Genomic DNA, 15,289 nt, shown 5'->3' with positions numbered 1-15,289 from the left:
CTATATTACAACCTGGAGTGGCACTGAGGAAATGGTCCTATGCTGCGGGGATACCGTAACTTTATTTGGAGTTCTGCATGGACACAGACATTTTAAATGGGCTTTTCCTTTCTTTATTCCGTCTTTGCGTATTGCAGAGTTATCTTCTCTTGTGAGCAGGTATTGATTGTTACGTCATTGGTTTGTGTGATAAAATTACGTGGTTTTCTCAAAAATTGATGACGTAACTCTCACAAACCAATGACGTAACAATCAATACCTGCTCACAAGAGAAGATAACTCTGCAATACGCAAAGACGGAATACTTACGTAACAAGGCGATTGACTCTGCTGATGGACTCTCAGTGCCCGGCCTTTTAACTGGATTAAATGGTTTAAGAATGAGCTACCTGTTGTAGACATAGGTTGAAGTTTCTATGTAGGGATTTATAGTAACCTCTGTATTCTACCTGGTCCAAATGTCTCGGGACTTTCCTTCTTTTTGACCTCAGTATCTACGAAGAGCCTTACATTGCCAGATTTGTCATATGGTGCAGTAGCCTATTTGTTTCGGAATTCTGCATCTGCAAACGACATTTTCAAATGTGCTTCCCATACTTTGTATTTCTGCTAATTGTTTCTTTTTCAATGTATGATATTTTGTATAAACAGCAGGGGCAAGTCCCCTATTCGTGTTATCTCTCAGGTCACGACAAAAGACAGGGCAAACTTACAATGTTAAATGGAAACGTGATGTTTGAAGTCATGCTATTAAATAAAAAAAGCCCAATGTGCTGTAATGACTGTACGAGTCATAATATCCACGGTTATAAATATAATATAATGTAACGTAAAGTGTAGTTGCGTATTGGAGCTATTGTGCATACCGTACCTTTGAATGTGGCAATTCTAGACCCTGCTAGTCAGGTAAACACATCTGTAACGTGCAATGCTTTGCAGTATTTACTAGTATGCTTTGTTAATTTTTCGATGATATACGACACAAATTGTTACAATGACGCTCGTTATATAAATATTGAAGAATAACTGTTAAAAGTAAGAGAAAACCACATACGGATGATTCGTGATTTATGTTCAGATGCTGTGTTCTGTTCGAGTGTCGGGGGCGCGTATCTTCCCGTGAGTACCACCATCAGTAGTTTTACAGTGTGTGGCTGGACCGTCCCACTCCCAAACCTGGATACCGAGGTGTGTGACGCGTCAGGAGGGTTCCTTCTCGTCGTCAGTGACTCTGCCACACAGCTTGTCTTCAGACAGTACGGGATGATCAAAAGGTAAATCGATGTTCTACTATAACAAACTATATGTCAGTTCAAGCAAAGTTAAAATAATGGTTATAAACAATAGCATACGTTTGTAAGGTACAGTACGGTGGCTGATATATGACATTTCGTCTTTTCTCTTTGTCGCCCGCGAAATAACGAAATAACGAAATAACGCCAAGTGAAATAACGAAATAACGAAATAACGCCAAGCGAAATAACGGAAAGACGAAATAACGAAATAACGCCAAGCGAAATAACGAAATAACGAAATAACGCCAAGCGAANCAAAGCGAAAAGACGAAATAACGCCAAAGCGCCAAAGCGAAAAGACGAAAAGACGCCAAAGCGCCAAAGCTAAATAACGAAATAACGCCAAAAGGAGGGAGAAAAGACGCCATTTTATCTCTTCGCTTTGGCGTTATTTTCACTTCGGTTTGGCGTTATTTCGTTTTTTAGCTTTAGCGCTTTGGCGTTATTTCGTTATTTCCCTTTGGCGCTCTGGCGTTATTTCGTCTTTTCACTTTGGCGCTTTGGCGCTTTGGCGTTATTTCGTTATTTCGTTATTTCGCTTGGCGTTATTTCGCGGGCGACAAAGCGAAAAGACGAAATGTCATATATCAGCCACCATAATACAACTGTTATATGGGAACTTTTGATGCAGATGCAAAATGGTTTAAACATATCTATTAAATATATAATTCTCGCATGAAAACAGGATCCGTAATAAAATAACTTAAATATCTTTTAAACAGGAAAACTCTTTCAAAATTGTATAAAATATTTAATTTACCTGGGCTGGAGTATGCCAGAGAAGTTTGGGATGGCTGTTAACTTCAGATGCTTACCATCTAGAAACAGTACAGTTGGAAGCAGCAAGGTTACACCATTTACCAAAACAGAAACACTTTATTTAGAAACCAATTTAGAACCTTTATCAATAAGAAGGTAACGAAAGAAAAATAATATTATTCAACAAAATTAACAACAAACTAAATCCATCTTACCTAATGACTTCCGATACAAATAGGGGAACAAGCAATATAGACTTAGAAACAACAAAACAACAACACGACTCCTCTATACAGACTGACATTAACAAATCATCGTCCATCCCATCAACTATACGACTGTGGAATTATTTGAGTGACAACCTACGTGACAAACCATCAATTTATTGTTTTAAATCATCTATAATTAATAAAAAAAAAATATGAACGTGTTGCCAGTCTACTTTGATTACAGAAACAGAAAACTAAATGTTTTACATACAAGATAAAGACATGGCTGTAGTTGTGTAAGATATGATCTGTATGGGGTAAACATTACATACAAGATAAAGCCATGGCTGTAGTTGTGTAAGTTAGGTCTGTATGGGGTAAACATTACATACAAGATAAAGACATGGCTGTAGTTCTGTAAGTTAGGTCTGTATGGGGTAAACATTACATACAAGATAAAGACATGGCTGTAGTTCTGTAAGATATGATCTGTATGGGGTAAACATTACATACAAGATAAAGACATGGCTGTAGTTCTGTAAGATATGATCTGTATGGGGTAAACATTACATACAAGATAAAGACATGGCTGTAGTTCTGTAAGATATGATCTGTATGGGGTAAACATTACATACAAGATAAAGACATGGCTGTAGTTCTGTAAGATATGATCTGTATGGGGTAAACATTACATACAAGATAAAGACATGGCTGTAGTTCTGTAAGATATGATCTGTATGGGGTAAACATTACATACAAGATAAAGACATGGCTGTAGTTCTGTAAGATATGATCTGTATGGGGTAAACATTACATACAAGATAAAGACATGGCTGTAGTTCTGTAAGATATGATCTGTATGGGGTAAACATTACATACAAGATAAAGACATGGCTGTAGTTCTGTAAGATATGATCTGTATGGGGTAAACATTACATACAAGATAAAGACATGGCTGTAGTTCTGTAAGATATGATCTGTATGGGGTAAACATTACATACAAGATAAAGACATGGCTGTAGTTCTGTAAGATATGATCTGTATGGGGTAAACATTACATACAAGATAAAGACATGGCTGTAGTTCTGTAAGATATGATCTGTATGGGGTAAACATTACATACAAGATAAAGACATGGCTGTAGTTCTGTAAGATATGATCTGTATGGGGTAAACATTACATACAAGATAAAGACATGGCTGTAGTTCTGTAAGATATGATCTGTATGGGGTAAACATTACATACAAGATAAAGACATGGCTGTAGTTCTGTAAGATATGATCTGTATGGGGTAAACATTACATACAAGATAAAGACATGGCTGTAGTTCTGTAAGATATGATCTGTATGGGGTAAACATTACATACAAGATAAAGACATGGCTGTAGTTCTGTAAGATATGATCTGTATGGGGTAAACATTACATACAAGATAAAGACATGGCTGTAGTTCTGTAAGATATGATCTGTATGGGGTAAACATTACATACAAGATAAAGACATGGCTGTAGTTCTGTAAGATATGATCTGTATGGGGTAAACATTACATACAAGATAAAGACATGGCTGTAGTTCTGTAAGATATGATCTGTATGGGGTAAACATTACATACAAGATAAAGACATGGCTGTAGTTCTGTAAGATATGATCTGTATGGGGTAAACATAACAGATAAGATAAAGACATGGCTGTAGTTTTGTAAGATATGGTCTGTATTGGGTAAACCCTACATACAAGATAAAGACATGTCTGTAGTTCTGTAAGATATGGTCTGTATGGGGTAAACATTACATACAAGATAAAGACATGGCTGTAGTTCTGTAAGATATGGTCTGTATGGGGTAAACATTACATACAAGATAAAGACATGGCTGTAGTTCTGTAGGATATGATCTGTATGGGGTAAATATTACAGAAAGGCCGTCTTACTCATGTGGAAGTCGTTATGAAAATTCATTTCGCGATTTTTTCGAGTGTAATCAATTTGAAAGAGAAAGGCGATTGTTATTACGCACATTATCTGCTATTAAATGGCAGTCCAACTTTGTCTCGTGCCAGTGGCGTAGCAAATCAGTTTTCGGAGTGTATGCTGGAATAAATTCTACTAGGTCCTAGAAGCAATCTCCCGTGTTCTGGGAACACCTTTAAGTCTGATTATTTTAAAACATGTTAAAGTTTTACTTGCTAATTATAAGAATAAAAGGCACTTGAACGATTATCTGAGGATAACACGCTATAATATGTTCCGTTGGACTAAAACAAGAAGATTTTCCCCCTTTTTATGATAAAAAAATCAATAAAAATATATGATTGAAAAACATCTTCTTAAAATTTTATTGTTTACTTAAGCATACAAGCAAACATGTTTGCTACGCCACTGCTTGCAGAAATCATTCATGTATTCAAACAAGAGGCCCAAAGGGCCTTAGCGGTCACCTGAGTTATATTATAGGAACTGGTAGCTCAATTTCATTGTTGAGATGTGATGTGGAAAACAACATGTAAACTTAACTAAGTGAAATACAATACTTGTTATGTCATCAAAGGATAATCATTTTAAAATATTGGTAAATTTTCCCTTTGGGACCCCTCCCTACAATTTAAATAAAACCCTTGATGATCTGTCCATCCATGCAGAGAAAATGACTGCAGTACCTCTGAATCTGGAGAAGAAGATATTTGAAATATTGGTTAATTTTCCCTTTGGGGCCCCGCGCTGGCCCCAGGGGTTGGGGTTGGAATCCCAATTTTACAATTTTGTATCCTCATCTACCAAGGATGATTCTGACAAGTTTGAAAAAATTCCATCCACTGGTTCTTGAAAAGAAGTCGAAAATGTAAAAAGTTTACGGACGACGGACAACGACGGACGGAAAGCGATCAGAATAGGTCACTTGAGCAAAGCTCAGGTGACCTAAACAGTGCAGAAGTCTATAAATTATTACAGACAGTGCTAGGTTCTAAACTCTTTCTCTTCTCCTACCCTCTTTTCTTTCTTCTCTATCTTCTTTTTTCACTCTGATTTATGATATGTGCAAATTTTATTGTTGATGTTTGCTTTCTGTTTAAACGAATATTTCGTTGGATACACATAAGCGCCGATCGGATCATCGAGAGAGGGGATATGCGCGCGGCCGCCGTAATATAAAAAATATCGACCTTAGCAGGATAAACTTTCCATCCTTACACACTAATAGTCTCTCTTTCTGTAGTCTTATTATAGTAAAACATTAGAAAGGATGACAAGATCAAAAAAGTATTCCCAAGTTGACGTAAATTTGTCAAATTTGATCAATTGTGTGTGGGTCGTTAACCTGCCTCAAGAGGTAGCTGCTAATATAGCCGATTGTCAGCAGGGAATGCTACGGATACAGACGCTGATTGGTAGGATAGTGGTCACTAATTGTAACTTCTACGTAGGCTGGTCCCAATCCTCGAAACCAGACGGTTCCGCTCATGGTACTCATACCTTCTCTGTTCCCTTGGAATATAAAATGACAAAATCGAAGACTCGTGGAAATAAGGTATTTGATTGGTTTCAGGTATCTCTTGGCTGATACCTATCCCTTGAAGGTTATAAAGGAGCTACATCAATTTTCAAAGCCTGTCGATTTTTACCATACACTGCCTTGCGATTCCTTTGAACTTCAACAAAGATATTAGGCTTATCTACTTGTACCTTTGATTTTGTTATGGCATGTTCCAGAATTGTAAATCGTGAGCAGAACCTTTAGATTGCGAGGAGTATTTCATGCATACGCTTAAGCTCCCACAAGCTCAATATTGAAAGAAAAAGATACACTTATTTAGCTAGGTCCAATAGAGTTTGTACAATATGTGATACTCATGATATTGAGGACGAGTTTCACTTCATCCTTAAGTGTCCTATTTATGCAGATTTACGGGTGAGATACCTGAAGCCATATTATTTTAGTCGTCCCAGTGTATTTAAACTTGTTCAATTGCTCAGTGCTAATAATGTAAAAGATTTGTGTAATCTTGGTAAATATATAAGATTTGCTTTTAAGAAGCGCTCTCAGTCATTATAGTATTATCACATTCTCGTGTGTGTGTGTGTGTGTATGTGTGTGTGTGTGTGGGTGTGTGTGTGTGTGTGTGTGTGTGTGTGTGTGATACGATTATATACAATTATCACTCTCCCGTACATCATTACTCTGTTTAACCTGGTAATATGTATTAATATTGTGTTTTGTATCTTATAAGTCGGAAGTCTTACAGAATAAACTAGTTGAATTGAATTGAGGATGTGTTAGTCCGGGAGATACATAAGCTTAGCTCGGCCTCATTAGTACCCGCGGAAACAAAGGCTTACTGAAAGGCTTCATCGGACGAGGGCGTTGTAGCCGAGGATAATATACTCGCCATTAGTAGCCATCCAATGATATCATGTACCACCGTTTCTGACTGGAGGGCCCTATACGCAGTTGTGCGCGCCGACATCGTGTCGCTATGTTTTTGCAAAACTATAAGTTGTAAAAAAAAATCTGTTCGATCGTAGCATTGTATATATATATGTCGGTTCAAATTTGTGCGTAGCGTTTGAATATAAAAAAAAAGTTTGTAAAATCATCAGTAACAATCGATATACCTGATAAACATATAACTCGATATAACTAATTAACAATAGTAGTCGTCTGTACTGCAGTAGTCCGAATTATTCTGACGTTTTATCGACTTTTTTCATATCGGTCTGTCGTCGATTAACGACGGTCAGAGACATGGAAACTGTCTGAGGCGTGTAACCTATCGCTCTGAACTGGGTTTTAACAATCAGCGATCAAGTTTCATCCATGATACAATACAATATTTTAAACAAACTTTAATCTTGAGCCTATACCGTCGTTATTTGGCTGAACATAGTATCTCATTTGTTAACTGTCCAGAAGACTATGCTGACGTTTTCCAAGGGAGAGTTAGCGACCAATATATATACAAGACCACACACTTGTGTTTTCTAACGAATCAGAAAGCACGAGTGTATTGCGCGGACGAATATATTCACATGAATATATATGTCCGAGCAATAAATGATTGTTTTCTGATTCGTTAGAAAACACAAGTGTGTGGTCTCACTTTTATCACATACCTTCCGTATTTGGTAGAGATCGAAACAAAGATTTTATAAACTTTTCAGTTCGCCATGACAAGGGGATTCCCATAAAAAGTAGTTCCGGCTAGTAGGTAAATACAACATTCCGTATTGAACTTGTGCAATACAAAACGTTATATTTCATGGTCTGAAATTTGCTTGTATAACAAGATTCAACAGGTATGTGATAAAATGGCTGATGCTACCTGTGTAGTGAAAGTTAAGCTCCCTGCTGTAACACAACCTATATAGCAATTGTGTAAAATAGATAACTTGTTATGTACGTATACTTTTGTTAAACTATTAAATAAGAAATAAATTATTAAAAAATGAACATCAGAATTTAATAAAATTCGGTTAATATAATATTTCTTAGTTGAAAAAACCTCAATTAGCCAAATTATCGAACTTGTCTGGAGTTGTCCCAGCACAAGTTGCAAGTGTATGGAGAATTTATCTGTGCTGGCCATAAGTGTCTGTCTGACCAGTTGACTCTCGTATCGTATTGGTCATTGTGGTAATTGGTAATCTTGTTTACAAAATATGATAATAACGTCATATTAATGCTGAAGTCTATAGGTTACAATATGTATATATATTGCTGATCATTGCAAAGAGAGATCTTTATGTCGACGTACGTGTCACGTTTATCTTTTGTTCAAATCTTCTTCCATTTAAGATCTCAATAGGAAGTTAACTCTATAAACTATCCAAAGTAATCAAGGTCCAACATTCTACCTGCAATGCACGTCCATTGCTGGTATTACATGCAATCTTGATATTTGCAGTTTCCACTGGGATTTGTGGGTTGGTGCCACTGTGACTCCTGATGGTACGGCTGTGGACACTGGCGGACAACCACTTTCCTACACCAACTTTGCCGATGATTATCCGAGTAATCCGGACATGAAAACGTGTGTCGTGTTAAATAAGAACTGGAACTATGAGTGGAAAAACAGACAGATCTTCGCCGGCGGGGCAGTGTATGCACTTTGCACAGGTAAGACAGGCAGTAAATGTTGGTAAGTGTTCCCCGTCACGAAAACAGTTGATAGTATTAGTCATTCACAATTACAATTACTACTGACACCAGATGATTTTAAAAGGGAAACGAAGAAACAAGAGAAACGAACCAATCTAATTAAAATTATATCTTCACATCGCTCCCGTTTACTGATATGTCGCGTTGAAGATCTAACAACATACCGTAGAGGGTCATGTTCAGGCGACCTTTGCATTAACCAATCAGATGAGAGCTTACGCATTTCTGTAAGTGATGATGTAATGATTTCGGAACACACTTGCTATGATAAAAGACCGAGAGGTGTCAAATGAGCATCGAAAATGGCGGCGCCCATGACACAACGACTTCTTCTTCTGGTGATGTTGTCGTTAAAAAGTTTAACGACCTGAAACTAAAATTAACCAATGACAGGCTTCGCAATATTCAAACTATCACTGGGCCAGACGAAAAAGTGGAGTTTGGGCTACGAAGTGTCTGCATTAAATGCTACAGGTCCTGCTTTCTGATTGGTTGAAAGAAAGAGTTATGTCGCGTTTTGATTGGCTTGTTATAAATACGATAATGCATTCATGTTGACCTCTGACGTGACCCTCTATGGGATCAACGCGACATATCAGTAAACGGGAGCGATGTGAAGATATAATATTAATTAGATTGGAAACGAACAAAAGGGAAAGGAGGCACGGTAGTCTAGTGGTAGGACGCCGGGCTCGTGACCGAAGGGTTGCGGGTTCGAGTCACGGCACGGCACTGTGTTGTAACTTTGAGCAAGATGCTTTACTCCGCTTGTTCCAGTCTACTCAGCTGTAAATGAGTACGTGGTTGGGCAGTGCTAGAATTGTAGAATGCTACCTGTGAGCGACGAAATGGCAGCACCGGCTGCATGGTCCCCAGGTAGCCGAGAAAGATATTGGCTGGTTGCAAAGGCCCTCTAACCACGGATAATAATTTGTGAACCGCTTTGAGACGACCTACAAATTAAGTTGTGATAAAGCGGTATATAAGAACCTCGAATTATTATTATTATTTTTATTATCATATATGAAGAGCATGATACCAGAGTGAATATAAATATCAACTAGTACCTTACAAATTCATTTGGGGATACTCTTTTACTGTGTACTATTTTCTGTAACAGTTTATCTCATATTGCTTGATTTTAGTATTCTGTTTCTCGTTATGCAGATGTGGAAATTTCTCCTCTTCTGTCACCTACTAGTCCTGTGTCAACCGTAGGGTCAAACCTTTCACCAGAGTCCACCGTATCCGATGCTGGTCTGACTGAACATGGCACGATGGAACCTGGTCTTGACACAACAGAGCCCACTGGCGCAGGATGGCGTAGATTGAACATAACAGGAGCTGATCCAGACATTAGAGGGCCTGAAGGATCATCTGACATAATCACAACAGTGGCTAACCCGGAAACCAAAGCACATGTATCGGAAATCACAGATTTGCCGACTTCCACTTCGCCATCATCCGTTACGTTTCCTGAGTTCGTCAATTCAACACCACTACTAACAAATACAAAAAGAGCTACTACGGTAACCGGTCAGCCGCAGTGGCCATCTTCACTCAACACCTCCATAACGACACCCTCTTTACGATTATATTTCAGCACGACGATAGACTCTACATACGGACCACTTCCGGTAGCTACTCTCAGTGTATTAACATGTAACAACTCAACCAAGAATGGCACTGATTATTGCTGTTGTGTTTGCGCTCCACACCAAAAGAACATAACAAATCTGGTGGACCTACTGGACAAGCTAAGACAGACTCTGACGGTCGACAAAGCCTCGCTTTCGTCCACGTATCGCCAGAAAAACAGTGTGGAGGATAACCGGATCACTTCAGTCTGTATGGGATGCGTGGCCATCGTGGTTCTGGTCGTTGTAATCATTATCGTCATCTTCCTAGACGTGTCGCACTTCCTCTTCCGGGGATATCATGTAAGGGTTATTCAAAGTGATTAATAAAATATATAGATCGTTTTGTAAATTTGTGCACTCGGAAATCTTAGTATCTGTGCGGCCTATATAGTGGAAAGCTAATCGAACCAGCTAGCTCATTTATAAAACAAGTGAAATTAAACATACGATGAATCTTTTCCTCATATACAGGATCTATTACATTCCTCGTGACGTATATTGTAAAATACGTAAGACATCTTTTATACGTTATATGGTGCGATATAAAATGAATGCACGATTTCCGGTCGTGCGCAAATCGATCTGACCCTTCACCTTCAAGAAAAAAAGTTGTCATCTTGATTTAAATAAAAACTACAGAAATATATTACACATTAGTTATTCGTTATTTAAAAGTGTCACACAATAAGTCTTAATTCCCTTTTCCCCTACATAGCAAAGGTTTCTTTAATAATAATAAAAAAAATCTATATCCTATACCGCCCTGCCGGCATCCATATCCTATACCGCCCTGCCGGCATCCATATCCTGTACCGCCCTGCCGGCATCCATATCCTGTACGGCTCTGCTGGCAACCATATCATGTACCGCCCTGCCGGCATCCATATCCTGTACGGCTCTGCTGGCATCCATATCATGTCCCGCCCTGCCGGCATCCATATCATGTACCGTCCTGCCGGCATCCATATCCTGTACGGCTCTGCTGGCAACCATATCATGTACCGCCCTGCCGGCATCCATATCATGCACCGCCCTGCCGGCATCCATATCCTGTACGGCTCTGCCGGCATCCATATCATGTACCGCTGTGCCGGCATCTATATCCTATACCGCCCTACTGGCATCCATATCCTCCTTGCCGGCATCCATATCCTGTACCGCCCTGCTGGCATCCATATCCTCCTTGCCGGCATCCATATCCTGTACCGCCTTGCAGGCATTCATATCCTATACCGCCCTGCCGGCATCCATAGCCTATACAGCACTGCCGGCATCCATATCATGTACCGCACTGCCGGCATCCATATCCTGTACAGCACTGCCGGCATCTATAATCTATACCGCCCTGTCAGCATCCATATCCTGTAACGCCCTGCCGACATTCATATCCTGTACCGCCCTGCCGGCATCAATATCCTCCTTGCCGGCATCCATATCCTGTACCCCCTGCCGGCATCCATATCCTGTACCGCCCTGCCGGCATCCCTATCCTGTACCGTCCTGCCGACATCCATATCCTGTACAGCCCTTCCGGCATCCATATCCTGTATCGTCCTGCCGGCATCCATATCCTATACCGCCCTGCCGGCATCCATATCCAATATCGCCCTGCCAGCATCCATATCCTGTACCGCCCTGCCGGCATCCATATCCTATACCGCCCTGCCGGCATCCATATCCTATACAGCCCTGCCGGCATCCATATCCTGTACCGCCCGGCTGGCATCCATATTCTCCTTGGCGGCATCCATATCCTGTACCGCCCTACAGGCACCCATATCCTGTACCGCCCGGCTGGCATCCATATTCTCATTGCCGGCATCCATATCCTGTACCGCCCTGCTGGCATCCATGTCCTCCTTGCCGGCATCCATATCCTGTACGGCCCTGCCGGCATCCATATCCTATACCGCCCTGCTGGCATCCATATCCGCCTTGCTGGCATCCATATCCTGTACCGCCCTGACGGCATCCATATCCTCCTTGCCGGCATCCATATCCTGTACCGCCCGGCTGGCATCCATATTCTCCTTGCCGGCATCCATATCCTGTACCGCCCTACAGGCATTCATATCCTATAACGCCCTGCCGGCATCCATATCCTATACAGCACTGCCGGCATCCATATCCTGTACCGCACTGCCGGCATCCATATCCTGTACAGCACTGCCGGCATCCATGATCTATACCGCCCTGCCGACATCCATATCCTGTACCGCCCTGCCGACATTCATATCCTGTACCGCCCTGCCGGCATCCATACCCTCCTTGCCGGCATCCATAACCTGTACCGCTCTGCCGGTATCCGTATCCTGTCCCGCCCTGCCGCCATCCATATCCTGTACAGCCCTGCCGGCATCCCTATCCTATATCGCCTTGCCGTCATCCATACCCTGTACCCCCCTGCCGGCATCCATGTTCTATACCGCCCTGCCGTCCTCCCTATCCTGTACCGCCCTACAGGCATTCATATCCTATAACGCCCTGCCGGCATCAATATCCTGTCCCGCTCTGCCGGTATCCGTTTCCTGTACCGGCCTGCCGGCATCCGTATCCTATACCGCCCTGCCGTCATCCGTATCCTATACCGCCCTGCCGGCATTCGTATCCTATACCGCCTTGCCGGCATCCATATCATGTACCGCCCTGACGGCCTGTAATATGTCGGCGAAACGGTAGGCCACTGGTTGTATTACATGCGATTCTATCGACAGACATTAGTATTGACCTAGTAGAAAGGGTTGTATTACGTACTATTCTATGGACAGACATTTGTATTGACCTAGTAGAAAGGGTTGTAGTCATGCTATTCTAAGGACAGACTTTTGTATTGACCCGGTAGAAAGGGTGTGTATTACATGCTATTCTATGGACAGACATTTGAATTGACCTGGTACAAAGGGTTGTTGTCATGCTATTCTATGGACAGACATTTGTATTGACCCGGTAGAAAGGGTTGTATTACATGCTACTCTATGGACAGACATTTGTTTTGACCCAATAGGAAGGGTTGTTGTCATGCTATTCTATGGACAGACATTTGTATTGACCCGGGAGAAAGGGTTGTATTACATGCTATTCTTTGGCCAGACATTTGTATTGATCTAGTAGAAAGGGATGTATTCCATGCTATTCTATGGACAGCCATTTGTATTAACCTAGTAGAAAGGGTTGTAGTCATGCTGTTCTATGGACAGACATTCGTATTGACCTAGTAGAAAGGGCTGTAGTCATGCTATTCTAAGGACAGACTTTTGTATTGACCCGGTAGAAAGGGTTGTATTACATGCTATTCTTTGGCCAGACATTTGTATTGATCTAGTAGAAAGGGATGTATTCCATGCTATTCTATGGACAGACATTTGTATTGACCTAGTAGGAAGAGTGGTTGTCATGCTATTCTATGGACAGACATTTGTATTGACCTAGTAGGAAGAGTGGTTGTCATGCTATTCTATGGACAGACATATGTATTGACCTAGTAGAAAGGGTTGTAGTCATACTACTCTATGGACAGACATTAGTATTGACCTAGTAGGAAGGGTTGTTGTGATGCTGCTCTTTGGACAGACATTTGTATTGACCTGGTAGCAAGGGTTGTTGTCATGCTATTCTATGGACAGGCATTTGTATTGACCTGGTAGAAAGGGTTGTTATCATGCTATTCTATGGACAGACATTTGCATTGACCTAGTAGAAAGGGTTGTAGTCATACTACTCTATGGACAGACATTAGTATTGACCTAGTAGAAAGGGTTGTATTACATGCCATTCTATGGACAGACATTTGTATTGACCTGTTAGAAAGGGTTGTTGTCATGCTATTCTATGGACAGGCATTTGTATTGACCTGGTAGAAAGGGTTGTTATCATGCTATTCTATGGACAGACATTTGCATTGACCTAGTAGGAAGGGGTGTTGTCATGCTACTCTTTGGTCAGACATTTGTATTGTCCTAGTAGGAAGGGTTGTTGTCATGCTTTTCTATGGACAGACATTTGTATTGACCCGGTAGAAAGGGTTGTATTACATGCTACTCTATGGACAGACATTTGTTTTGACCCAATAGGAAGGGTTGTTGTCATGCTATTATATGGACAAACTTTTGTATTGACCTAGTAGAAAGGGTTGTAGTCATGCTATTATATGGACAGACTTTTGTATTGACCTAGTAGAAAGGGTTGTAGTTATGCTATTCTATGAACAGACATTTGTATTGACCTAGTAGGAAGGGTTGTATTACATTCTATTCTATGGACAGACATTTGTATTGTCCTAGTAGGAAGGGTTGTTGTCATGCTACTCTTTGGACAGTCATTTGTATTGACCTAGTAGGAAGGGTTGTATTACATTCTATTCTATGGACAGACATTTGTATTGGCCTAGTAGGAAGGGTTATAGTCATGCTATTCTACAGAAAGCCATTTGTATTGACCTAGTAGAAAGGGTTGTAGTCATGCTTTTCTATGGACAGACATTTGTATTGACCTGGTAGCAAGGGTTGTTGTCATGCTATTCTATGGACGGACATTTGTATTGACCTAGTAGAAAGGGTTTTTGTCATGCTATTCTATGGACAGACATATGTATTGACCTAGTAGAAAGGGTTGTAGTCATACTACTCTATGGACAGACATTAGTATTGACCTAGTAGGAAGGGTTGTTGTGATGCTGCTCTTTGGACAGACATTTGTATTGACCTAGTAGGAAGGGGTGTATTACATGCTATTCTATGGACAGACATTTGCATTGACCTAGTAGAAAGGGTTGTAGTCATACTACTCTATGGACAGACATTAGTATTGACCTAGTAGAAAGGGTTGTATTACATGCTATTCTTTGGACAGACATTTGTATTGACCTGGTAGGAAGGGTTGTTGTCATGCTATTCTATGGACCGACTTTTGTATTGACCTAGTAGGAAGGGTTGTAGTCATGCTATTCTATGGACAGACATTTGGATTGACCTGGTAGAAAGGGTTGTTGTCATGCTTCTCTATGGACAGACATTTGTATTGACCCGGTAGAAAGGGTTGTATTACATGCTACTCTATGGACAGACATTTGTATTGACCTGTTAGAAAGGGTTGTTGTCATGCTATTCTATGCACAGACATTTGTATTGACCTGGGAGAAAGGGTTGTAGTCATGCTATTCTATGGAGAGACATTTATATTGACCTAATAGAAAGGGTTGTTGTTATGCTATTCTATGGACAGACATTTGTATTGTCC

General features: G+C 40.6%; 2 protein-coding genes across 2 annotated transcripts; both read left to right on the top strand.

The window, feature by feature from the left end:
- Positions 1-1,056: 1,056 nt before the first annotated feature.
- On the top strand, positions 1,057-10,378 carry LOC110448937. Its single transcript, XM_021495453.1, has 3 exons — positions 1,057-1,274; positions 8,161-8,372; positions 9,582-10,378. The coding sequence occupies exons 1-3, from the start codon at positions 1,057-1,059 to the stop codon at positions 10,376-10,378; spliced, it is 1,227 nt and encodes a 408-aa protein (XP_021351128.1).
- A 537-nt stretch (positions 10,379-10,915) lies between these two features.
- Positions 10,916-11,422, top strand: LOC110448936. Its single transcript, XM_021495452.1, has one exon. It carries the CDS (start codon positions 10,916-10,918, stop codon positions 11,420-11,422), a length of 507 nt encoding a protein of 168 aa, XP_021351127.1.
- The last annotated feature ends 3,867 nt before the right edge of the window (positions 11,423-15,289 follow it).

Source organism: Mizuhopecten yessoensis, unplaced genomic scaffold (assembly GCF_002113885.1).
Source record: "Mizuhopecten yessoensis strain PY_sf001 unplaced genomic scaffold, ASM211388v2 scaffold4387, whole genome shotgun sequence".
Lineage (NCBI taxonomy): Eukaryota > Metazoa > Mollusca > Bivalvia > Pectinida > Pectinidae > Mizuhopecten > Mizuhopecten yessoensis.
Note: the sequence above shows the minus strand (reverse complement) of the source record. Positions and strands in the feature narration are given on the sequence as shown.